At 41.5% G+C, this 27,216-nt stretch overlaps 2 protein-coding genes across 3 annotated transcripts; one reads left to right on the top strand and one right to left on the bottom strand.

Annotated features, from left to right (window-relative positions):
* Positions 1-9,226: 9,226 nt before the first annotated feature.
* On the top strand, positions 9,227-10,949 carry LOC102712939 (putative UPF0496 protein 5). Its single transcript, XM_040528463.1, has one exon. It carries the CDS (start codon positions 9,479-9,481, stop codon positions 10,610-10,612), a length of 1,134 nt encoding a protein of 377 aa, XP_040384397.1. The 5' UTR covers positions 9,227-9,478; the 3' UTR covers positions 10,613-10,949.
* Positions 10,950-17,958: 7,009 nt separating this feature from the next.
* Positions 17,959-22,538, bottom strand: LOC102722147 (NAC domain-containing protein 83-like). Of its 2 annotated transcripts, none has more exons than XM_040528325.1 (6): positions 22,412-22,538; positions 21,234-21,406; positions 19,936-20,183; positions 19,681-19,842; positions 18,997-19,333; positions 17,959-18,617 (listed from the first exon to the last, which is right to left on the bottom strand). In XM_040528325.1, exons 2-6 carry the CDS (start codon positions 21,397-21,399, stop codon positions 18,349-18,351), a joined length of 1,182 nt encoding a protein of 393 aa, XP_040384259.1. In that variant the 5' UTR covers positions 21,400-21,406; positions 22,412-22,538; the 3' UTR covers positions 17,959-18,348. The 2 variants fall into 2 exon arrangements, with proteins under 2 accessions (XP_040384259.1, XP_015697473.1); XM_015841987.2 differs by lacking the exon at positions 22,412-22,538 and adding an exon at positions 21,580-22,250.
* Between the last annotated feature and the right edge of the window lie 4,678 nt (positions 22,539-27,216).

A 27,216-nucleotide genomic window follows, 5' to 3' on the forward strand; every position in this document is an offset into this window, starting at 1 on the left:
AACCCTCCCTAGACAATCGCACCGCACTTCAGGTTTCACCCCCTCCTTTACACCAAGTCGGGCAGTCCCCTCTTGTGCCTTGGTGAATCCGGAAGCAACAGAGGCTTTCGTTACACCACGATTGCCCGTCCATACTCCATCACGCTCACCCTTGCCTTGGTACGTCGAATAGTGACAAGCTAGATTACGAGTCTCACCGTTGCCCATTCTGGCTTGTGGTTAGTACGTGTAAGACTTCCAGTGTTTCCTGAGAACCGGTCCTTAATTGCCATGGGCACGACTCTCAAAACCACGCACCCACAGCCCACCATAAGCAATATTTTAGTTATTATTAATCCACATCGGGAGATTAATAATGATTACAACCATTAAAGATCTATCAAAGTTTAATCAATAATCAAATAATAATTGGTGAGCTAGTTGAACTAAGCATGGCTAAGCATTGTCTAAGCCTATTTCTAGTCAAATTAACTCTGGGATAACAATAATAAATGAGAATCAACAGATATAAAGGTAATAGCCCAATAGATAAATACAATAAATAGATTTGCATAAAACAATGCATGTTTAATGTAAAGCAGAGATTTTATAAACATGGGATCAATATGTTCAAAGAAGGGTGCCACTTGCCTTGCTTAGACCCACGAGGAACTTCGGCGACGACTTCGAGAACGAACGACGCTGCGACGGGGTCAAAACCTACGACAAACAAGGCAAAACAAGGAAAAACAGACTATAAAACTACTGAAACAGAGAAAGAAACTATTTTTAATGGATTCTTGACATTTTTCTGGATTTAATGAAACTTGAATGGAACTAAACGGAGACTAGATGAATTAGCTATGAATTTTAGAAGTTTTATGGGTGGTTAAACTAAACAGAAAATCTTACTGATTTATTGCGCAATTATTGGAGGCAATGACATCAGCAAAGAGAGAGGACACTCACTGATAGAGGGGACCCACTTGGCAGCGGGGCAAGGAGAATGACAAAGGGGGCCCACGGGGTGAGAGAGACGGGCTGGCCGTGTGGCCCATGGGGAGAGAGAGGGGATTCGGCTGACAGGGCGGGCCCACAAGATAGAGAGGTGAGGGGACCGCCGGGCCGGGGCCCATAAGATAGAGAGGGAAAGGGACAGACAGGTGAGGCCCACGGTGGGAGAGAGCGATCGACGGGCCGGGCCCACTTGACAGAGGGAGAGAGCAGAGGAGGAAGGGAAGAGCGCAGGCGCTCGGCCGAACGGCGCGGCAGGCGGCGGGGCGGCGGCGCGAGCGGCGGACGGCGACATCGGACCGACGGCAGCGAACGGCGGCGATGACCGATGGCGCGGCGAGGGGCGGCGCTAAGGAGCAGCGCGGTTAGGCGGCGGCCGAGGAAGAGAGGAGGCGCATGGCCGACGGCGGCAACGGCGCACGACAGCGACGGTGAACGGCGCGCGCACGGAGGGGAGGCGGTGTGGGCGAGGGTGTCGGCGTAGCGGCGCAGAGGCGATGCGGACGGCTAAGTGGCGGCGGCGGAGGAGACGAGAGGCGGCGGCCATGACGGCGGCTCGCCGGCGGAGGGGGAAGAGCGGCGGTGAATCGACCGGCGGCAACGAAGGGGAGCGGCGCACGGCGAAGGCCGGCGGTGGGAACGACGATGGCCGGGGCGGCGGAGACCGAACGCAGTGCACGGCGGCGACGGTCGGGAGGGACGACACGGTAGCCGGGGAAAGGGCGGCGCGAAGCAGCTAGGCGGCGGCCGAGGGGAAAGCAGCGGCCGCCGAAGCGGCGTCGGGGAAAGGAGATGCGAGTGCGCCGGGAGGAAGGAGAGGGGAGAAGGCGGCGATGCCAAAGGGTGGCGCGAGCACGGCGTCGAGCGGGAATGGGCAATGACGCGGCTTCGCGACGGCGACCGGCGGTGAGGCACGAGCTCGGCCGGCGGCGGCGAGGCAATGGGCGCAGCGGCGGCTTAGGGACGTGTGGAAAAAGGTGCCGGCGGCTCGAGGAGAGGGGGATTTATAGGTGGCGGCTACCGCGCGTAGGGCGGGGAGGTCATTGGCAGTGGGCGCGGGAAAGGGGACGGCGTCGGGAGAAGCGGGGAGGTGGTTGGCGGCGGGCTCGCAGAATTCGCGGCGGCGGTTGGTGGTGCCTGGGGAAAGCAGAGTGGTGGTTGCGCCGGCGTGAGGGAGCGAGGCGGCGGCGCGCAGCGAGGCGTGGCCGACGCAGCGCGGATGCAGTGCGCGGACGGCGTTGATGCGGCGCTGAATGCGGGTGAGGCACGGCGGAGCGATCGCACGGTGCGGCACGGCGACAACGCAGGCGCGAGCGACATGCTCGCGGAGGACGGCCGAGAGAAGGAAGGCGGCAACCGGGACGGTGGCACGGGCGCGACACGAGCAAGGTGGCCGCGGTGGCGGGGCGAGCGAGCGGCGTCGCGGGGTGGTGTGGCCGAGAGGAGGCGGATGGGCAGCCGGGATGCGACGGTGACGACGATGGAATGCCGCGGAGGTGAAGGAGGCGGGGAGGTAGTTAGTGGCGAGCGCGCGCGGCTATCGGCGCGGCTTGGACGAGGACACGGCGCGGCGCGGCGGCCGATGGCGTGGCGTTGCGCACGATGGCGGTGCGACGCGGCTCTGGCGATGGCACGAGGAGAGGCAGCTTGCGGCCGACGACGGCGGCGCGAGAGAGGCGGCGGTGCAAGCGTACGCGGCGACGACGCGTGGAGCGCGGGCATGAGCAGAGGCGGCATCGCGGCGGCGAGGCGGCGAGGCAGCTCAGCACCGGGGCGCGGCGATGCGGCGGTGCGCGCGAGTGGAGGGCGTGGCTCAACGGCACGGCACGAGGCGAGGCAACGGCTGGTGGCGCAGCTCGGGGTGACGCGGCAGCACGCGGCGTAGCGCGACACACGCGGGCGAGCAACGCAGCGGTGCGACGACAGCTTCAGCGACGCGGGTGCAGGCAGAGGGCGGCGGCGCGACGACGAAGCGGCGCGAGGGCGAGGAACGGCGAGCGCGAACGCGGGCACGCGGCAATGCACGGGCACCGGCTAGAGATTGGGGATGACCCTGACAGGTGGGCCCCACCTGTCGGCGGGAGAGAGAGAGAGGAGAGGCTGAGCGATGGGGAGAGTTGGGCCGGCTTGCTGGATCGCAGGGAGGAGGCCGAAGGGAGTTGGGCTGGAGGAGAGGAAAAGGAGGAGTGGGCCGAGGGAGGCGATGGAGACTTCGAGCGCCGGGTGGGTCGCGGATTGGGAAGTTGCAAATAGAATGTGCCTTCGCTTGAAAGAACTAACACGTGCACGAATTAGAAATTCGTACAACGAATCAGATCCGAAATACGAAACCGTGCACTGTTAGCGGAACAACGACAAGAATTAACGACCCGATAAATTGAGATTTAACGACTCGCTAAACTAAAATTAGACGACTTTAACGTAAATTCAATCTACACGTACAAAATTAAAGTCCGCACTGTAGATCAATCTCACGCTAGCTAATTAGATTAGGAAATCTAAGCAATTACACGGTAGATAGAAAATAGATTGATTCGCATGAGTAAAACGTATGCGAACCTGACATTTGGTGGAGAGATCAGCGACGGATTGGTGTTGTTCCTCGCTATTCGGCTAGAAAACCTAAACAATGAAACGGTAGATGAATTTAGATTGATTCGTAAGAATAAAATATATGCGAACCGGACAGGAGGTGGCAGGAGGTGCACGAGAGAGGGAGACGGGGAAAAGAGGCAAGGGTGTAGGGGGGTATTTATAGGGGGAGCTAGAGATCAATCTAGTTATCAATCTCCTATTAAAAAGAAATAGATAAGATTTTAATAGATAAAAAAAAGAGGTTGGAATTAGTTTGTACCGTGAGGGAGAGGTGGGGCTGCACGGCTGTTGAGGGGGAGGAGGATGCACGGGAAAGGTGGCAGAGGAGAGTACGACAGGGGAGGTGGGGTGGAGATCGTGCACAAGGGGAGAGAGGGAGGTTAGATCGGCTAGGAGGAGAAAAAAAAGGAAAAGAGAAAAAGAAAAGGGAAAAAGGGAAATAGAGAGAAGGGAAAAAGAAAAGAAAAAGGAAGGAGGAGAAAAAAAGAAATTGTCTCTAATTTTACCGATTTTTATTAAGTTTATTAGAGCAAATTTTATTGACTACAATTTAAATTTAAATCCTGTTAATCATTTAAAATATTTTCAGGACATTTTAGAACATTCCGAAAAGCTTCTAATTAATTAAATTAATTTATTACACTGAGTTTTCTCCTTAACTTTAATTAATAAATTATTTTTAATGCATTATTTAATTAAGTTTAGCTAGGGTAAAACTCAGGGCGTGACAAACCTTGACTCGGGTTAATTTGAATTTGTATCTTAATGAATCAAGACGAGTTGGGTTTTAGCTCATGATCTTAACGAGCTAGCTCGTGAGCTGTTCATTTAGCTCGTTAGGGTAAAATATCATTATATCTTCATATACTTAGGCTTCTTAACTAATGTTTAATCCTCATAATTACATCCAAACTACATGTATTCAATGAGTTATTTATTAGCTAATGTCTACTATTATGTTACTATATGATTAAATGTGTACTTTTAAAATTATAGATTATTTCAGTAAGATATAACTCGTTAATGAGCCTAATGGGTTAGCTCGAAAGTTGAAACGAGCCAGCATTTTAACTCGTTAAGGTTAGTGACATGAACCGAGCTGGCTTATTAAGATAACTAGTTGATACCCCGCGCGTTGCTGTAGGTATATTAGAAATTTTCAAAATTTGAACATTAGTATAAACCATTGACATGCGTGGAGTTTTAGATTTGTAATAAGAACCATAACATCAATTAAGAATTTGAATTTGTAATGGATTGTAAGCACAATTACCAAATGAAGGACATATAAAAGATAATGTAAAGACATAATTTCAGAGTAATTAACATGCAAATATATAAGGTGTATTTTATTGATCACATCAAATAGTAGAAATAGAGTATAACTGAAGCTAGATTAAAATAGAAGGTATGTATCTAATAATATTAGTATTAAATCTAACCGTTGGCATCTCTATCAATAAAATTGCGGATGGATTGTGACCAAATATATGATTTTGTCTCTATGGTGGGCTTTGGGCTGAAGAGGATGGGTGGATCAAATACGCTGAAATCCATGTATACGTGACGACATATTTAAAGCTAATTGGCTTTGATCGAACGGCTATAATTTCATGATGATGTGGTCTTTTAATAATTCAGATTTGTGGGCAAACTATACCGGAAAAGAGGATGAGTCCAAACGAGCCGAACTATCTCATTATCAATCCCTACCTTTGTCCTTAAAAGCTAATATTCCTCATATTCCATACAATTATAGTGGATAAAAGAAAACATGACCAAAACAAGCATTTCTAAGATTCAAATTTTATACCCCAATATAAATATTTGTGCACTAATTCATGTGATTTCAATTATTTCGGATCCAATCAAATGCTTAGAAAGAGAATCTAATCAAATTACTTTTTTTTTAAAAACACTGAAATAAATAAAAGAAAATATTTTAATATCTTCTAAATGTCTGATAAATAACCTATAAATACTTATGTTTTAGAAACAAGACGGTATAAATTTGGAATATTTTACGCTAAAAACAACAAGTGTTTGTGCGGTTGTGCGTCAGCTCTGTCAGCAGAGGGAAATGGAAGTGGACCATCACTTAAAGCCGGCCCGTGTCAGGCATAAAGTCACAAGAAGAGGGATCGTGTCCCCATACGGGACATGTCACATTGTCAATTGTTTTCATCGCTCAATCCAAGAGTTTTGACATTTCTTACCGCTGACCTTCAGTGGTGAAAACTAGGATAAATATTTTTCAGCTGGTCAGCGTAAGAAAACGCTAAATATTCTCTTTTAGTTATTTAAGTAATAGTAGTAAATTTTAGAGTAAATTTGATGAGACCCCAGGTTCAGAGGCACGTGTAACATAAAACCTTACGTACAGTGATTTGTTTCGGAAAATCTCATGTTTTGAGACTTAAGTCTTAAGGAACCCCATATTTAAGCTTATATTATCTATTTGGCTAATATATTTATATATAATAGTTTTAAAAAACAGTATGTGATATTTCTAACTATATATATATTAGCCACATTTTCAATATGTGTTAATTATCGATAGTATAACCTTTTTATATATAATTGTTTAATATGTCATTAGTATTAGTAGCGATGATTGTGATAAGTTTTTACAATCATGCATTGTGCGAATAAGTAAGAAAATAATTAGATATGAATGATGTGCATTTTGGACCACCTTATATATTAGAAATATCATATATCATAATGAAAATAAGTATTTTACATAAACACGTGGCCACTTGAAACATTTTGCCCCAATATAGGGTTTCATGAAACAAATTACAGTAACCGGGGTTTTGCAATAGATATGCACCAAAACCTAGGTTTTGTGAAATTTTCTAAATTTAAAATTAGTTATATTAGATTTTCTTTGTAAACATTTGATTGACTCTAAAATTATTAAAATGATTCAAATAATAAAAATTGGCATAAAATGCTTATATTCTGTTAGGAATTGGATAATAGGCTAAGGCCCATGTGAGGATTAATTCCTAGAAAATCACAAAATCTCACCTAATGATAAACGGAAATTTTGGTGTTAGTTTTGGAAACTTATCGGATTTTCCATGCGTGAGAGTCCGGATATGGTAGACGTACTGATCACACCTCCTATATATACCGAACCGATATCTTTTCGTAAATACACGTGAAAACAATCTAGTGTTTGCCTTTTTCTGTGTGCTGCGCCGTCACCGTCGTCTGGTCCATCCCCTTCGCCTGTGTGCACCGGCGATCGGGAGAGCAGGTCTCTAGAACCATCGTCCTCGTGAAGTCCTGCGCCGGGAGAGGGCGAATAAGGTTTTTAGGAGGCGCTCCACGTGACTGCTCGTTGTTCGTCCATGACGGCTCGTCTTCCTCGTCGATCGGTTGCGGCTCGCCATCGTCAACATCCATCTATGCCACGATTCGTCCATGCTGCGCCCAATCCTCCTCGGAACAACCTTCGGTATAGGTTAATTATGTTTAATCTAGTTCTACATCTGTTTAATCTATTCGTGTATAGCTCTTTCGCATACATGTTTAGATTAGATCTGTTCATGTTGATTGATCCATGTCTTGCTATGCTTTCATTTTACAATGTCATAATTTATTTATGCGATAGATTAAATTATTATATGCTTATACTTTCAATATATTCTAAATTAAAATTTAAATTCTAGAAATGTTTATACCGTGGAGTGTATAGTATTAGCAAACCCCTGAAGGTGGTGAAAATTTTTTATTAAATAAACCTTTTAGTAAGTAATTTTATTACTAAACCACCGGCAAAATATTTCCAAAACTGAACCTTTGGGTGCCGCAAGTGCTGACGGCGTGGCATGACATAACAGTCTTGCCACGACAATGTCAGTGACGTGGCAAGACAAGACAATGCTTCCACGGCATCGACAATAGCGTGACAAGCCATTTCGCCATGTCAATGTTGGTGGCATGGCCAAAAAATTCATGCGGTGAAAATATTTTTCCCGGAGGTTTAGTAATAAAAGTATTTGTTAAAAAGGTTTAAAAAATAAAAAAATTTCAAAGGTGGTCAGGTGATAAATAAACGAGACCGGAGGAAGTATTCTGAGACGGAAGGAGTAAAATAGAAGGCAAGCAGACCTCTCCATACTGGAGTCCTGAATATATTTTATTCATATGAGAGTTGATCTGAATCTTGTAAACAAACATTTCTGCATCTCCAAGCAAAACGAGAAACAAGTAGCATGAAGGCAGCAGAAGCACAGGCCTGCAGCCCAGTCAGAAATCAGCCCATGTGCTGATCTTCGGCCCACGACTGTACCCGCGAACTCAAGACAGCCTACAACCGAGTGGATCTATCGCCATCAAGGGACGGCAAATTATCCGCTTAATCCTTCCACGCTTAATTTAGTTGTCATAATCAACTGAGTTAGTTGAATTGACAGCATCTATCTAGCTTGATAGGGACAACAAAGTGGTGGTACGCACCAAACATGCTTGGATGATGGATCCACTATACTTTGACTGAAAGCTACACATCTCAGGCCCTATTTAGTTCCTAAATTTTTTTTCTAAAAAATTTTTAGGCACCTAAATAAAGCACTAAACATAGATGAACCAAAAAAACTAATTGCACAGTTATGAAAGAAATCTTGAGATGAATCTTTTGAGGCTAATTAATCCATGATTAGCCTTAAGTGCTACAGTAACCCACATGTGCTAATGACGGATTAATTAGGCTCAAAAGATTCGTCTCGCGGTTTCTAGGCTAGCCGTGAAATTCGTTTTTTCATTCGTGTCCGAAAACTCTTTCCAACATCCGATCAAACATTTAATGTGACAATTCTTTCAAAAATTTTCTCAATCTAAACACCACCTCAGTCAGCCTTCTACTAGTTTTATTTGTGGCGCACCGTGAACCGGTAGCTGCATTTTTATTTTTCACGCAGTACAGTGTTACGTTTTTTCGCTTTTGTTTATATTTATAAGCCAAAATTTAAAACTTTAACTATATTGATTTTAAGATTTTTCATCCTGGTTTATTTTCTCAGTATTTGCTTTTAAATAGTTAAGAATCTGTATATAAAAATTTTATTCAAAATTTATTTCTTATTTGTAATGACCCCTAACTGCTTTTGCTTCTTGCAAACATGACTAGCCTTGTCCGCCTTGACAAATTAATGCCTACTGTAATTTTCCCAATGTCCCATTCGCTCTGATGAACATGTTACAACCATGGGATCACATATATATATACAGAAAATATATGAGTAAAAGCATTACCAGCAAACTAAGATTTCCTCTAAAGTTTTGCACTTCCGTATAAATTGAGATTAGGGGTTGAAATAAAAAATTTAAATCACTTGTGAGACCACCTTGTATCTACTACTATAAAGGAGAGTAGTGGTGATGGTGAATCTAGCACCTATCCCACCACCAACTCCCTTTTATTTTTTAAAAAGAAAAATAACTTAGACATATATATCGAATCAATTTATTAACTCTACTTTAATAATATGCTAGTCTCGTTAGCAATCAAATTTTATACCGTACATCTAATCAAGTTGACACTCCGTACGGTGGCCTCCGCTGTGAATGTCATAAAGCGTCCAGCTGCTAGCCTGCTACACGCGTTTCCGCTCTTCTCCCTCCTGGGAAACGAAGAGCACGTGCGGCGCGGTGCGCTTCGTTTGCTCCGGTTGCTTCCCCGCGTCGCCATTGCCGCCGCCGCCTCCTCCTCCTCCTCCTGGCTGGACGTCCTTCCTCTCTTCCTAATGCGTGCAAGCCATCCACGCCCACCACCACCGCCCTTCTCTCTTCTCGCCTCACTCCCCGCACTCAGCCGGCTACAAAGATCGCTCGCAACTCGGTTTCTTGATCTTTGCTCTGTTAATTCTCGTATCACGAGATGGGGAATCGGTACAGCGCTTTGAGGCCGCGGCGGCTCGTGTCGAGCCGGAGGTCGGAGGCGGCGGCGGCGATGGGGGAGGAGGAGGAGGAGCCGGGGTCGTACGAGGCGGCGTGCAGCGGCGACCCGGAGCTGCGGACGTTCGACACGGAGCTGCGGCGGCGGGCGAGCCACGCCATCACGGCGGTGGCGTCCGGGGTGGAGGTGCGTTCGATGTCGCTGGGATCCCTCCGGGAGGTCACCGGCTGCCTGGTCGACATGAACCAGGAGGTGGTCCGCGTCTTGCTCGACTGCAAGCGCGACGTGTGGCGGAGCCCCGACCTGTTCGACCTCGTCGAGGACTACTTCGAGGTCAGCCTCGACACGCTCGACTTCCTCGCCGCCCTCGACAACTCACTCCACCGCGCCCGCGACTCCCAGCTCATCCTCCACCTCGCGCTCCAGCGCCACCGCAACGCCGCGCCGGCGCCGGAGCTGTACGCGAGCACGCTCGCCGAGCTGCGCCAGTTCAAGGCCGCCGGGGATCCCTTCACGGACGAGTTCTTCGCCGCGTTCCAGACCGTGTACCGGCAGCAGACGGCCATGGTGGCCAAGCTCCAGCAGCGGAAGCGCCGCCTGGACCGCAGCCTCCGGTCCGTCCGCGTGTGGCGCCGCGTGTCCAGCATCGTCTTCCTCACCACCTTCGCCGCGCTGCTCGTCTGCTCTGTCGTCGCCGCGGCCATCGCCGCGCCGCCCGTCGCGGCGGCCCTCGCCGCCGCGGCCTCCATGCCGGTGGGCTCCGCCGGCAAGTGGATGGACTCGCTACTAAAGAAGTACCAGGACGCGCTCCAGGGACACAAGGAGGTGGTGAGCGCAATGCAGGTGGGCACCTTCATCGCCATCAAGGATCTCGACAGCATCAGGGCGGTCGTCGACCACCTGGAGGTTCAGATCAGCTCCATGGTCGACTGCGTGGAGTTCGCGGAGCGCGACGAGGAGACGGCGAAATTCGTGATCGAGGAGGTGAAGAAGAAGCTGGAAGTGTTCATGAAGAGCGTGGATGAACTGGGCGAGCAGGCAGACCGGTGTAGCCGCGACATCCGCAAAGCGAGGACCGTCGTGCTGCAAAGGATCATCCACCATCCTAGCAATTGACCCTTAGGGGAGCATGATTCAAGATTGCAAGGTATTGTTCATGGGGCGGGGCTGACTCCGGTGTATTTTGCTGATAGCAGAATTTAATTCATACCGTTGATCATTTTTATCGGACGGTTGTGTCGTAGAAATGTGAATGGGTAATATTGTCCTTTTTGTTGTGATCTTTGTTGCAAAAAGAAAACAAAATTACAAAATATCGCTAATCAAGTATTTAACAAAGTACAAAAATTACCATTTTTCTTCTGGCACCAGTAAAATGTATCGGAGAGTTGTCCATTGTTTATTGTTGTGGTGTGATTTATGTTTATGTTGTTAAGTTGTGATATGATCATATGAGGTGCACTTTGCTGAAATTTTGCAGCAGGTGAAATTGATGCTAGCTACTAGTCTTATCATTTGGTTCGACTTTTGGTGTTATGGTGACACTTAATTTGGATGAAATTACAAATAAATTGAATCCTTTTGAGTTCCTGGACCATTTTTAGACTGACGAAATTGCAAATAAATTGATATATCAACCAACATGGAAGGTATGGTTTCCTTTGACAACAACAGAGAAGTAAGGAAACCATTATGGTTGCTGAAAGTTTGGCAGTCTGGTATGTAGTATTGGTATAGAGATTTACTCCGGTACAACGAAAAGTATCTTGAGGTACCGGTATCTCAAGATATCAAATCGTTTCCCACTATTAGATTCAACGATCAGAAACGATTTGATCCTGTGAGGTAGTGGTACCTCAAGGTATTTTTTGTTACTTTTTGTTGGACTGAACCAAATCTCATTGGTATAATATACTTTCTTCCCTGCGTACTCATATATAATGTCTATGTTTTTTCATAATATTTGTGAAATTTAGTAATTTACAGCAATTTGGTTTTGCCTTTTGGCAAGCCTTTATCTGTTTGTTAACTCAATTGCGGATATCAACTAACATAGTAATGTCATGAAGATGCTCCACAATCTCCCTGAATATGTCTTTTTCAGAAACTCAGCAAATGGCAATGGGATGTCTGGAGGGTATTGTCACTTATCAGTACAGTTAGGGAGAATCCAATGACTTAAGTTGCTGATAGCAGCCACGAACCGAATACTTTGTCACATACAGAGATTCCATGCAACAGATTGTGATGCTTCATGAGTTGATAACTTGCAGCATCTTCTTGGTCACATCCTCCCTGCAAATGCCACATTGTCACCCGAGTCATGAAATTTGATTCACATGTTTTGTTTTCAATTAAAAGGTGGCATGCTTGTCAATTTGTTTTCCCTATCTGATGTATAATCTGCAGCTTGTTTGAGATGGTTAGTGCATTACTGCATTTCATGATAGATGGAGCTAGGACACTAAGTTCAGGACAAATGCTGCTTGTTTAAAAGTATTAAAGTCAGCATTTGTCTGGTGATATGTATCTACAGATCAAGTGAACAGAATCAAAATTGTATAAAAAGAAGTCTTCACATGATTCAAACAAGTTTATCTGTTTGCAAGCTGTATTATTCGATAAAATTTGATAACAAAAAAAAACGATATACAAAATTCTCTGTTTGTCTGTTACATTTCCAAAATCAATATTTGGCCACATAAATGTTTGCATACAGATTAGGTATGCTCAACTTTTACAATCCATTCCATGGTGTTTGCAGCAGTGGAATAAATGTTGATTCACACGACAAAGGTGAGGCTTCATGTGGTAAAGAAATTCAGCTATTTGTATGACATAATCGATAATTTCGAGGCTGTAATCAGAGTTTAGTTTCTAATATGTGCTATTTATTAGCTTGACATAATGGTTATTAATTATTGAGCTACAGCTGATAAACCGAAGCCACATAAACGAAGCAACTAAGAAAATTTTATGGAAAAAATGTATCTATGTTCTTAACAATATAAAACCAATGATGGAAAATAGTTAACAACGAAAAACAACCCAAATCTTGGCTGTAGTTGATAAACCAAGGGGAAGACGATGACAGGCAATATGTTTACTTAAAAAAATATTTTGTACTCATTTATATCCTCCCTATTACATGCTAAACATTAGGTTGATCACATTTTACTCAATTATTTGATGATTGAGAGAAATATGTCCCCGTATTTTCTCTTATGATTATGCTTATAAGCTAAAATCTAAATTTTAAAACTTAAATTTGGAGCTAATTTTAGGGTTTCTCATCGTAGTTTATTTTCAACCTACTAAGAACACATGTAAAAATTTTAACTATAAATTATTATTTTTATTTTTCATAAGTTGCTCTGCTTATTATTCTTATTTTTAGCAAAACAATGAGGCCAACAATAGGAGAGATTTTCAGCGAAACAATGAGCCGGTTTCGTTAATACTATACACGTTTGACTACTCGTCTTATTCAAAAATTACATAATTATTAATCATTTTTATATCATTTTATTTATTATTAAATATACTTTTATGTATATATATAGTTTTACATATTTAATAAAAAAATTTGAATAAGGCAACTGGTTAAACATATATAAAATAAAGTTGAGTAGTTCTTTATATAGAAGCAACCACAGCCAGCATACACCTGATATGAGCAGAATATTCAATCATGGCGTCGTTGATGTTACGGTTTGTCTGACTGCAGCCTCCAATAGTTCCTCCTGCTTCCGTAGTTTCTTAGCTCAAGTAGCAGCTAGTTGTTGCTTCACCAATCACCAGATACATGTTTTGATGTACAGGGTTGATCAATTTCCATTATCGAAAAAAAAAAAAGCTAGTTGCTGTTGAGTTTCCGTTGAATTGTAGTACGTTTTAGTATTTCTAGTGTGTGTCCGATTGATGCATCTTATCTTAAAATGTTACAGATTTTATCATCGTTAAACTTGTTAAAAGATTCTGAAGAACATGAAAACAAAAGGACACCGGTAGGCGGTAGTTCAGTTTATGCGAAAAAAAAAATCAGAGGGGCAAACTATATCCGTCCATGAAAAGCGATTGGTGTCTTCTCCATAAATACAAACCCTGAAGGAAATGAATAATACTAGGAGAAAATCTAAAAAATACCATTAACAAACCTCTAGGTCTAAGAAATACCATTGACGAATATGAGCTTTAAGAAATCCCATCATACAAACGAATTTGTCTAGAAAATGTCATTGCCGTTAGGTTTCCATTTATTTTTTTGCCGTTAAATAGACTGTTCATACTATAGCACTTAACGGAAAAAGTTGACAGAACCCTAACGACAACGACATTTTTTAGACATATTCGTATGTATGATGATATTTTATAGAACTCACACTCGTCAATGGCATTTATTAGAATTAAGTGTTTGACAATGACATTTGTTAGATTTTCTATAATAGAAATCATATCTTATCTGAAAGGAGCAGCAAATGCTTAATCCACACCATTTGCACTCCAAGGAATGATTGGAAAAGCCAAATGTCATATTTACAAATAAATAATAATTTATAAATAAAATTTTGATATAAATATTATGCACGATTCAAAAGTCGAGACTGCAAAATAAACTTTGGTAAAACAACCCCTAAAATCAGCTTCAAATTTAAGTTTAAAAATTTAAATTTTAGTTCATAATTATAAATAAAAGTGGAAATCCGGAGGTGTTAATTTAGCCGTCCAAATTCACCATGTAACTAGACAGTGACGAGAAGTAGCACCAACACACTTGGATCGGAAAACCTTTTACCACAGGGAAAAAAAATGCGATATTGCTTCTCTTTTGAACTTTTTATTAACTTGTGTTTTTGGCAACCATGATGCCACAGCTAAACTGTGAGATATACTGCTCCATATTTTGTTCAAATCACTTACAGTTACCTGCACATTTGAAATTACTTTGCAAAATATTTCTTTGAGATGGCCAGGGTGCTATCATGTTGTCCTCTTGACAAGCATGCATGCTGGATTTTTACAATTTAGTCCCATTTGAAAACTCTTTTAAAAAATATTCTACCACAAAGCATACTTCCACATCCCAAAATAAATGCATTTTAAAGTCTCTACAACCTGTCCAAAGTAAAATCATTTCTATTTATTTACCTGGTACAAAGAACCATGAATTTTACTCTTACAATACCCCTTGCATATCCTTACCAACGAGAAAATTAATAACATAGCACCTGGTTTCAATTAAATTGCACTCTCTAGAATAAAAGGGTTTAAATATCATTTATCCGTATTTTAATCAATAACGCTGCTAACTTTTTAGCACAAAATATACAATTTTTTTGTTATTAAGCAACGTTGTCATTGTTTATAATTAACTGAACTTGAATCATGTATGTGAATATGGTTGTGAAACAATTCGGAGCATTGCAACTCAAGCATCGGATTTCCAGAGAAAAAAACTGCACAGAATGCACCGATTAACAACCTACCATATCAAGGAGAATCCATAGAGCTAAAACACATGCTAAGGAGTAAAGGTTGGTTCTGAAGGTTTTGTTGGACAATGCTGATGCTGGTGGTAGAATAAGCAAGCACGGCGAGTGTTCACGAAACCACGGTTACCGCCGTAGTAACCGAGGCCTCCACTAAGGTGTGATATCGATAACTAATTTTAGGACAAAAAATAACCGAATTAAAAATTGATTTTTTTTAAAATAATATGTTTTGTACTGATCTTTGATGAAAGAAATAGATAAACAAGAAAGAAATTGAAAAGCAACAAAATGAAAATGAAAAATTGGCAAAAAAAAAAGAAAAAAAAATACACCGTGCAAGGACGGCCTAACAGAACCCAACCGGGAGGCTGCATGGTTTGGGGGTAGTAACCACCAGGTGTTGGAGCTAGCACTGACACCTTAATGGCGCGGTTACCACTCCAAACCGTGATAACCATACGTTAATTGGTGATTTATTCGGACAACCGACGGTTTTGTATTTTCTGCCCACGTGTGAATATATAATTTAAAATGGATCTAAATGGTTTGGATATTTGAATGTAATGGATTTGTACACATTTTATAATAATTGTTTATACGTATAAAGTTGCATGAAAAATGCGAAATGAAGTTGTTAGTTAGTATTTAAAGGATTTGTAGATATCTAGACTTATGTTTGTATGTCGTAGGGTTAAGGTTATATGAAAAATAAAAATGATACAGTTAATAGTTACTATTTAAATTATCTGTACGTATATATTTGTACTTTGTAGGGAGACGTACCTAGGAAAAATGGACAATGTAACATTTGTGTTACTTATTATTGGTATTGTGATGTACTTAAATTACCACTTGTGTTCTATATTAATTATCACTTATCAATTGTCATATATATAATTGTTGCAATGTCAGAGGTCATAGCGAAATTCATTTTTTCCAAATAACATGTCATAACTGTTACCGTTATAGGATATTACTTATTTTGTTTTTATATAATTTTACACTATTTTTCTGAATTTTTTAATTCTTATCCTTGGATTTCACTCTCCATGGTTTTCTCGTGGCTTCGGTTTTTGCCGACATATCTGAAAGAGTATATTAAGGTCTAGAAGGGGTGAATAGGCGATTTAAAAATTAAACCTAAAAAGCGGAAGCTGAGACTTTCGGAAGTTCTGGTTAGTGGCTTCGGAACTTCCGGCCTTCGGAAGTTCCGTTGATCTTCGAAACTTCCGACAGCACCAGATTTAGAACGAGAAAAGGAGTAGATCTAGCCAACCAAACCTCAAATAAGCAAACCACCTCCAAGCTTTGCACAAACAGCAACTAGAGTACGCGCAACCAAAAGCAAAGCTTAAATAACAAGTTAGAGAGATTTCACCACGAGTGTAAACGGAGACTTTTTACCGAAGTTTCAATCCTTGAGGGGATTGTACTCTCCATTGAGGAGCTCAAACTTGAGCCGGGTTCCACAACCCTTTCCTCGGGGTTGCACTCGTGCACTCTCCCTCACTCGAGGTATCTCTTCCCTTTCGGAGGTGAGATCCAACCTTCACAAACCTTTTCCCGGCGCACCACAAGAGCTTCGGTGGCTCGAGGAACGACGCCTAGCCGTCTAGGTGTCCTCAACCACCAAGAATAACAAGCTAGCAAAAAGATCTTGAGATGAATCTAGTGCTCACGAAATTTCTCACGAAGTCAACACCAAGCACTCAAACCAACTCAAAACAACCAATTCTCACACACACAAAATCTAAATCACTTAGATCCGTGGAGAGGAGGAATCACTTAGATCCGTGGAGAGAAGAAAGTGAGAAAGCAAGACTCAAAGTGAATCTCAAGAAAAGCAAGCTAGAGATGAACATGTGAAGCAGCAACCCTAGCTTGAGGGGTTGGGGGGTATTTATACCCCCTCTCAATTTCTGCCCGTTGGGGGCAAAAGATTCCTTCTTCGGAACATCCGGAGGTCTCCTTCGGAAATTCCGGTCAGTTCAAAATAGCAGCCCCCAACACTTAGAAAATTCAAAGTCAACTGTGAAAAGTTAAGTTAACAGAAGTTCCGGTCAAGACCTTCGAAACTTCCATGAATCTTACAGAACCGATTCTAGATCCTTCAGATCTTCCGTGAATCTTACAGAACCGATTCTGGCTCCTTCGAAAGTTCCGACGGTACCTTCAGAACTTTCGTAAATTCCAGCACAACTTCAAAAAGATAGCAAAAGATGCACTTCAAAAATATTTCTGAGCACCGGATTCATTCCTAGATTTATTTGTACATTCCTCTTTATAGTACGGCATTCCTAGTTGACTCAAATTCAAAGTAAATACACACGGCAACACGAATATATCGACTTTACTTCTCTTTTCACATGGGCGGCACAACAACAACTTTTTCATGAGGACTATTTATATCTTTACATTCTCACACACGTCATTAGTCCTCATCATTTGATTGTCATTAATCACCAAAACAAATTAGGGGCCTAGATGCCCTTTCAATATCTTGGTTTTCACCGTTTACGAATTCAAAATTTTCAAATTCAAATTTATCAGTTTTTTTTCAAATTTAAATTTGTTACAGTTTCTACGGTAACCGTAGCTCCATCGCTAGTCGGTTTGGATTTCTCCGGCGGTTTTGTGTACCCTGAGCATGACCATACTACGGAAAGAGGTTTACAATTTGCAGCAATTCATTCACATGGCAAATGAACCCTCACCTTATCTGTTGCTAATGTGCTGAAAGCTAAACCCAAATTAACAACTCAATAAGAAAACCTGAAGCTGAAGAACATGTAAATGAAATGGTTAACAATCAGGTGCAAACATCTATGCAGCTCAGCTAGTTTTTATCAACAGGTAACAGGCCACACAGAGTATTGCTTCATAAAATCAAAAGCACGAGCCACATTCCAGAATGCCATCGTAAGCTAGCTATTATCTCATGCAGGATAACCAAGTATTGGGCAATCAGTATTTACTTACTAAAGTGTGAAGTTCTATCATACAAAACTGTACTGCTGATGTTTACAAATGAGAGCACCTGGTGATGATAAGAAACTACTGCCATCTTCATTTCAGAAACAGGAATCAGTGAATATCTGCCCCTATCAATCAAGAATGAAATTAAAGGTAGCTCACTTCAGTTTGACAGATTCATCAAGATAATGATATCTTCACACTATATGAACAAAACAAAAATGTAACTTTCCACAGTTCGTAGTGTTGTTGATCATTGTCATTGTTGCTTCAAAATTTTGTCTTCTTTGACTATGTTCTATCAGAATTCAGAAGATCTCGTATAATTTTGCTGAGGCAACCAGTCCGTGTCTTCCTGTACAGAATATAGAAATGCTATGGACTCGACTAGAATGATCCAAAGCAGCAGTACTTCTTTCCTAATTTCCCAAATTTTTTGGTAGATCGCTCTCTCTGGGGAGACCTGCTGGTACCCTGAGAGCTGCTAGAACTACTAGAACGGCTTCGTTTGACATGACCTATCGGAAAACAGGAAGGTGTAGGAATGTTCTGCGGATGCTCCTCAATTGAGTGTTGATCTGCTTTACCACTTTGCATTGACTTTTGCGGTGAATCTCCAGCTCTGATGGCATGGTTATCAAGGTTGTCAACAAACCCTGCACGCATAGAGATGCCAACTTCAGTGTAAATCCGCCGAGCACATTTTTGTATAAACAAGATAAATAAAAGAAGTTAATGAGCTGAGAAGTTATCATGTAAATCTAGACAAGAGTAACTTACACATTACTCGTATGCAAAATAATACTGTTGAACAAGCATGCTAATCAAGAATTTCACCAGTACCAGTGAGAAACAAAGAAAGAAACATTGCATAACAATTTCAGTAACTGCAGCTGTAAACTTAGCTTTATCGATAGTTCTTGATTCCTATTATTTGTGTGAACACTTGCAAGCTCTCATGGTTATAAACTTTCAAATGGTCGTGTACATGGTTACACTATGTTTCTAGTACAAGCAACAGAAGGGATATCTTACCTTGTTCTGGGGGACTGATAACCACGTGATCTGATTTACTAGGCACAGTTACGCTAAACTTGCTGTCTGCATGCTCTTCATTATCTGTGTTATGGTCATTCCTAATCTCCCTCAGAAATGCATCAGAATCAAAGTACTCATCCTCTTCAGAAATCATAGTCCGTCGACTTGAGTATTCTGAACTTGATGCAGAGGCATCTGTGCTTAACAAATCATTCAATTCTATGTAGCCTTCACTAGAGGGGGCATAATTAACAGACTGGTCATCTGAAGCGTTAGTTTTCTGCCTATCCAGTCCTTTGCTGGAAGAGACATTTTCCTCGTTCACAGATACAGCCTGGCATACATAGATTGAATATTCATTAGTATTATCCCACATCTGGTCAGATATTCACAGTTAGTAATGTGGAACGAAGCAATAAGCAGTAAAAGATCGGATTGGAGCATGCCCTGACAAACAACAGTTTTGTATGTACTAAAGGAGAAAACCTTAAATACTTCAAAATTTAAATAAAAATGTGAATTACAATGACAGGATTCTACAGTGCTATAGCTATATCTTAATTTTACATGACAAACAATCATGGATCAAAGTATACATTGCATTAAAATGAAAAACATATGAGCAAAACTAAAAGATTCAGGGGTATTTCTAAGGATGACTTACAAGAAAAGGATACAAACCTGGGGGTTTGATGCAGCATTTTGCTCTTCTAGTTCGGCAAGATATTGAAGGTAAGATTCGTTGCGATCATTACGAGCATTTGCACTCAGGCATATCTGTTTATTGCCAGCATCTAATTTTTTGTCTTCCTGAAAGTATATTGTACACAAATTCTTGTAGTCCTGTAAAAAATGCAAAAGGCATCAATCAATGACCCTGGAGAAAAAACTTATATGCTATATGCAAAAAGACATCAATCAACAACCATGGGTTACCTGTGGTAGATTAGCTTCATCATTCTCTTCAACCAGATATTCATTCATCACCCACCCAGTTCTCTTACCAGATGGTGCTTCACCTTCATAATGGTCCAGCCTAACTTTCATACCCACAATAGCAGTACTTGTTGGTATTCTAACAGTATCCACAATTTTCCAGTATCCAGTTTTTGACTTTATAATAGCATTTTCGCCATTCTTAGGGGATTGTTGATCATCTGAAAAATTCATGTACCATAAGTTCTCTGCAAGAGAAGTTATCTGTCAGATTATCCTTTACTGCGGATCAACAAGATAATAAACCATTAAACATCATTGCAATAACAGTAAAATGTGGAATTATGGTATGCAAAAAGGATAAACTTTAGTTCTAGTGCAAAATGAAACCAGGTACAAGTTATACTAATATAAAATATGCAATAGTGTTATTAATATATGGTTTCAGTTGATTTATTACTGTACCATGCGTTCAACTTCCGTTGATGTATCATAATGTGGGATACTAAAGGCACAGATCAACAACTTAGGTACGCATTCTAATATTGAAATGAACCTAAGCCCAGAAATGTTAGCATGTGGTCTGCTTGCATAGTGATCCCAATTAAAAACAAAAGTTGATGACAACCAATGGCATATAGTGCATTCTGATATCTCCCAAACTTAAGTTTAACTGGCAAATAGTGACTTTTCATGATTGCATACTCTAGTAATGATGGCAGAGTTAAAATGTTCTAGCCAAGTGATACATTGGACATAATTTAATAATCAAAGAATGTCATTCAGATATTTCCAGCAAAACCAGGGGTAGTAAATTGGTGCACAAGCTATAAAGAAAAATGGGGAAAAAATGGTCAATGTAATGTGAAGTGACAAATCTCATATAACATCCTGTGGTAGTCTATCTGTCTATGAGCACTTCACGTTGGCAATTTGTGCCATAATCAAGGGCAGAAGTGCTTTCCTGCACATGAACCCTGTTTTCATCACAGCTCAGGATATTTATTTCTGCCTTTGTATAAAGTATTGTTTATGCCTTTTAATCCTAAATATTACTAGGTATCAATTCATGCAGGTTTCTCTTTTTTTAGTTATCAGTTGAGAAATAAATGCTGTCATACTGCCCAATCTTACAATACACTGCACTAAAGTATATAACAACTCAAAAAGGACAAAACAAAGAAGCCTTCAGGGTCTATAACGACTCAATTATGAAAGTCAGATCACAAATACCATTAATCCAGAACGACAGAAAATATCATAATAATAATTATCTTCTGTGTAGATTGCACACTAACCTGAGTCCCATGGATCAAAGAGGTGAAAGCTCACCCCCACCATTACATTTTCTGGCAGAGAGTGCTCTGCTTTCCTCTCCGCCAAGAATCGTACACGTTCCTCATCACTCCAAGAACTGCTTATGCTGATGTTAAGTAATGGTAACCCAGGAACTGAAGGAGACATGATTGTCCTAGAAGAGAAAGAAAAAAGAAAAAGAAAGAACCAGTTTCAGTCGACGCACTACTTAAATCTAGTACCATGCCTACCAAAATTGAACACTACCACATATACAATACCATTACGCAGAGCTACCAATTGCCAAATTATCAGATAATAAAGCAAACCTAGAACTCAGTAGCTCACCACCATAATTAGTAAAAGGTTCGTTGTCTCAGCGATTCTTGGACTGACAAAAATGTCGAAAGAGAACATAGTTTGCACGGAAAAAAGATACACCTGCTAATTGATTTGATAAACGACATAATAAAAGGACAAGAATGCCATAACTGGATCTTTATCAATTTCACACAATCTGGTAAAAGATGGATGTGCAATTCATGATCTATTTTCTTCCGCAGCAGCTATGCACTAACAACTTTGTAGCCATCAAAGATAACGAAGACGAGAAGAGGCACAGAGAAGCCCAAACAGAACATGATTAGCTTTTAGTTCTTTTTTTTTCTTTTACATTTGGTTACATTTCCACGAACGCGACGAAGATAAACTAATGCATACTCACGAACCAATCAAGCAAGGAGAAGACACGCGAAAAACAAAATAATTTAAAAAAATAAATCAAGAACAACCAATAAAATATTCAGCTCCGCAATCAAGTCGAAGAAAATCCCACCCCAAATACAGAACTAACTCTAATTCGGGAGGTCAGATTGCACAGAAGATCACCCCAAAAAAGCAAGAACCCGAGCACATCAAAACGATTCCTCACCCCGGATAAACCCCCAAAAGCGACGCGGTGAGGAGAATCGACCGGCAAAACCCCATCAAACCAAACCAAACCAATTCCCGATTCCTCCCCCGTCTCCCAACCCCCGATTCCCGAACCGCGCATCGAATCAAGAACCTGACCCCCCCCCCCCCCCCCCCCCCCGGGGCCCCTCCCCCCGATCCGAATCCCCCACGAAGCACGCCACACCGAAATACCCCCCCCCAACCCCCCGAAATGATGATGACGAACCGAAGAGCAAGGAGCGGACGGACGATTGGGCGGGGGGTGCTGGTGCCTCTCCGCCGCCTCCCGCCGCCGCGGTGGCGGTGACGACGACGACGACGACGAATCGCGCGAGAGGCCCCCGCGGGCGGGTGGGTGGTGGCGGACCGCGTGTCCGCATTTTATACTCCTCGCTCTCCACTAGTAGTGTCACTGCCAGTGCCACCACCTACGCAACGCGGCACCCCCCACCCGCTGACGGGCGGGCCCCACCGCGCCGCGAGCGAGGTGGTATCGTCGCTGACACGGTGGGGGCTAGGACGTGGTGGGCCCGCTCTGTCATCGACCGGACGCGGGGTGGACGTGGACTAAACCCGTGGTTTGGGCCGGGCCGCGCCGCCGCGTTAGTCTAAACCCGCCCGCAGTTAGCCAGCCTAAACCACGGTTAACCTCGGCCGCACTGGCGCGCCGTGCCACGCCACCTCACCGCGCTGCAGCAGCTGCTGCGGGCCGGCGGCTCTCCGCCCTGGCGCTGACGTCAACGGTGGGCCCGGCGCCCACGTCGGACGGTGACGGCAGCTCGGGGGATCGGATCGTGGCCGTCCGTCCTTAGGATGACGATCCCGTCAAATATACTGTCGGTGGGTCCCGCATGTCAGAGGGTCGAACGTTCAGGATTCACGTGGGTTCTTGTTATTCTTCTCAGCTCATGAGGGATAATGATGCAGTTAACCATGTTTCGGAAGACAAAAGTCAAAAGTAGTGTTCATACTACGTGTCCATACATGCTCTTGTAGCCTGCCATCCATATTTCAGATTATTTAAACTGGTTATATATTTTAAAATATATTCATAAGAGAGTTGATCATCTTAGAAATTTTAAAGTAGATTTTTAATTTTATAATAGTTAATTCTAAAATATACCATAAAATAGTCTATTAAAAATTAAATAAACTTTCATCTTTTATCTTAAATTACACAGCGTAGTGGAGTAGTAAAAGGTTATTTCGGAGCACCATTTTTCTAATTAAATTGAGCAGCTCTCTTAAAACTACTGGCGATAGCTGCTACTCCTCATGTCTGGAGTAATTAATTCTCCAAGTGTTTATCCAGTTTTCACCGTAGATTAATGGAATATAGAAGCATGTGTTTATCTTCGATCGGATGGTTCACATGTGTTCATCTTAGTTACCACGATGTAACTTTCAGTACTACTACTAAATTAAGAGATCAATCAATAACTATACTCGGATATTAATTAATTGCTGCATGCATAAATGGGATATATACCCAAGTTAATTATTATCTTTCTAATGACGTAAAAAAAATGTAATGGAAACCATGCATAGACGATGGCACGAGAAAGCTTTGGCGTGTAGTGTTGCATGGCCGCCATTTGTTTGTCGTCTTGTTGGTTGGTGGCAGCCTGAAGCTCATAGTAGCTTTCTCCAGTGATAGGTTCCTTTCAGCACTCGCAATCTTGATACCTTTCATCATTGATTTTATAGTGGAACTGCATCTTTTCTCTCGTATACTAACTACGATAATAGAGGATAAAAAAAATATATATGTCAGTGTTCGTTTGTGGGTATGTTCGTTTTTATCCTCATTTTCGAGTATTGTTTATGAGATTTTTTCTGAACAGGTATTTATTTATGAGATATTAAAGATACTCGCTTCGTTCAAAAATGTATAAGCTATATTAGCTTTTTATGTTCAGTGACTTCTTTTTAATACATATTACCAATAATTATAAATAAGTATCGTATAATACGAATTTAATTATACTGCCTGTATGGCATTAAACACATATAGTATTAACTTAATTATAAGTCAAAATTTCTAAACATGGATTTATGCGGAAGATCGACAAAGACGTCTTATACTATATTGCGACAGAACGAATATGTGATATTTGTGCATTGGACATTTACTATACCAATTCATTGTGCAACGCTGTTCATGCAGTAAACTTAGCGGTAATCATTTAGAAGGGCGAGTACTGTACTCGTGTGTGTAATTAACTTCAGGGTGTAGGTCTAGTAATACAAAAGGCCGGGTAATCCTTTGGATTTTGCAGGAAAAGAAAATCAAATGCCATATTTATAAAAGAAAAATAATTTATGAATAAAGTCTTTATACATGTGTTCTTAGGGATCTTAGCTAAGGCTGAAAAATAAACCGTGGTGAGAAAACTCAAAATTCAATGTTAAGAGTTTAGATTGTGACTTATAAGCATATAAGAGCAAGTATAATAGCAGGCTATAAGTCAGCTAAATGCTGATGTGGAAGAGAGAAAGGAGGAGAGAGAGGAGAAGCTGGCTATAAGCTTATAGCCAGCTCAGGCACAAGAATCAAAATACTATGTGAGAGAGACATGTAGGTCATGTATTAAAGATGAAAGAGCTAACCATTATATGAGTGGACTATAAGGAGACTATAAAGATTCTTATAGCCAGCTTGTTGACTATATTATTAGCCTTGCTCTAAGCAGAAGTCAAAAAGATAAGAATGCACTAATCCCAAGAGTTTATCCAGCCAACATTGTTCACCATAAACGTCCTTAACTTTGAGCTGTAATTATTAAGAGATTAAATAATACTCCCTATTGATCGTCGTATAAACATCTCGCACTAAGACCAAGGATAACGTAGCCTTCGTTTTTTCTGAAGTTAAACCTTATCGATCAAGGTGCTATGTCGCTTGGTGCCATGCGGATTGAGCCGTGATTTGGATGCATGTTGCAAATGAGTAATTCTCAACGGGAACGCACATATTTTTATCCGAATCAAGCAACATCCACGTCTCTCCCCAGAAAAACAACCGTTCAACTTAAATACGACGATCAAACCGAGATTTTTGTTTTTCTGTTAGACGACGATCAAATTGGGACGGAGAGAGCACTTGCATATGGCTGCAAGCCGAGGGTAATTAAACGTGGCTGAACAATGATGACAGACAAAGCTGGCGTGTACCATGGGCCTTTTGTTTGTCATGTTTTTTATTACTTGGGTGGTGGAATGAAAGCATGCATAAAGGTGGTGGTCATCGACCATGACTTGTAACCTCTTAATTTGATCCGTTCTTTTCAGCACTAGGATATATCTTTATGGATATTTATCCCTTTAGTTTGTCGTCCGATTTAGTGGACTGTATGCCCATCTTTTTACTGCAACCCTGCAAAATGTAATGGACCAATTTTAGGATTTGCCCAAATTGCATAGAAAAGGTAGAATACACCAAATTTTAGGATTTGCCCAAATTGCATGGAAAAGGTAGAATACACCAAATTTTAGGATTTGCCCAAATTGCATAGAAAAGGTACAATACGCCATAGCAAGAGATTGGCAAGTGTTAATTAGCCTCTTTTTTGAGGCTGTGGGCGAACATTTTATTGGTCGAGCATGTACGAACATTTATAAAATCTCATCATTTTGGCATCTATATTCTAAACAGAGCCTTCGCTTCAACACAAGCTACCAACTACTTATAGAATATTTTTTATAGAAATGGCGGAACTCCTGCCAGTTCCCTCAAAAAGATGAAATTATTTTTATACAGAATGGATGAGATTTTGTGAATACTCATATATAATCTCTTCATCATTATTTATAGTAGATCAAGGAATATGCAGAAAAAAGGAAAAAAAAATTAACAACCCTTATCTGATTTTGGCTAAGAGATGGAGACCTGTCCACTATATTCTTGGTCCACATGCCAGCTTTCAAGGAGAGATTCATAGGATGTTGGATAAAGAATTATTCTTGTGTTCATACTTCAGAACTAGCAAACAAATTGCATTGACTTGTCCGTACATTTCCCTTTATTCTCTTTTTATTTATTTATTTTCTTTGAGATAGTGGCAGTGGACAACATGTCATAGCTAGGAATCTTCTTTTTGGTTGGAACCTTATCTGTTTCCGTGGATGTTCTCCCCACAAAGTTGCTAGCTACTACATCATATTCTACACAAATTTGTACTCTCCATGAATTTGTGCAAACATAATTAGACCCTTAATTATAATTCTGTGGGTGTGCCGCTATATATTAAAGTTACTATGTAGTTTTTGTAATATTAAGTGGTCAAATAGTTTTTCTCAACGCATATTCCCAATATCTCTACTAATGATTTTAAAACTAACATATTATGATGTCAACCACTGAAGAAAAAGCTAGGAGTATATAATGTCAAATAGTAGATATTCAAGTTTGTTTCGTTTTCCTTTTCCTCCTTTGTCAGACCTGGTAAACTCTTAACATTTCTAGTAATCGAAATGGGGTAATACCAGCTTGCTCTGAAGAAAAATGAATCGAGTCCAGCCAAGGATATCTAGATGATGAGTTAATTTGATCATCATGTACTTAAGCAAAATTAATTATCCTAAGCTAATCAAGCCAACATGTGCACACACATATATATATGCATCTGATCTATTTGAAAAGAGTACTTGACTCCAGGGATTTTGTTAATTTGTCTTGTTTGTTGCTTTGGTTAAGTTGTTGGCAGCTGGCTCTCTCGAGGATGACACATTTTGATGTGGATCACTCAGGTTGGTCCAAGCATTATGCTGGTGGCCAACGACCTTGCAAATGCACCATGAAGTTGACTGCTGACCAACTCTACCACTTAATTTCAAACTCTTGCATATATATCAAATTTAAACGGATTATACTTATTCCAAAACAATGTTTGCTTTGTATATATGTCATATGTTTTAGCTTTTTTTAGCATTTATGGGCTGTGTTGTTTGTATGTCTCATATGCTTTTTTAGCATTTACGAGATGTTTGGTTGCACAAATTTTAGTATTTCTAACTTGCTACTATGGAGAG

The sequence above is a fragment of the Oryza brachyantha genome, chromosome 10 (genome assembly GCF_000231095.2).
Source record: "Oryza brachyantha chromosome 10, ObraRS2, whole genome shotgun sequence".
Taxonomy (NCBI): Eukaryota; Viridiplantae; Streptophyta; class Magnoliopsida; order Poales; family Poaceae; genus Oryza; species Oryza brachyantha.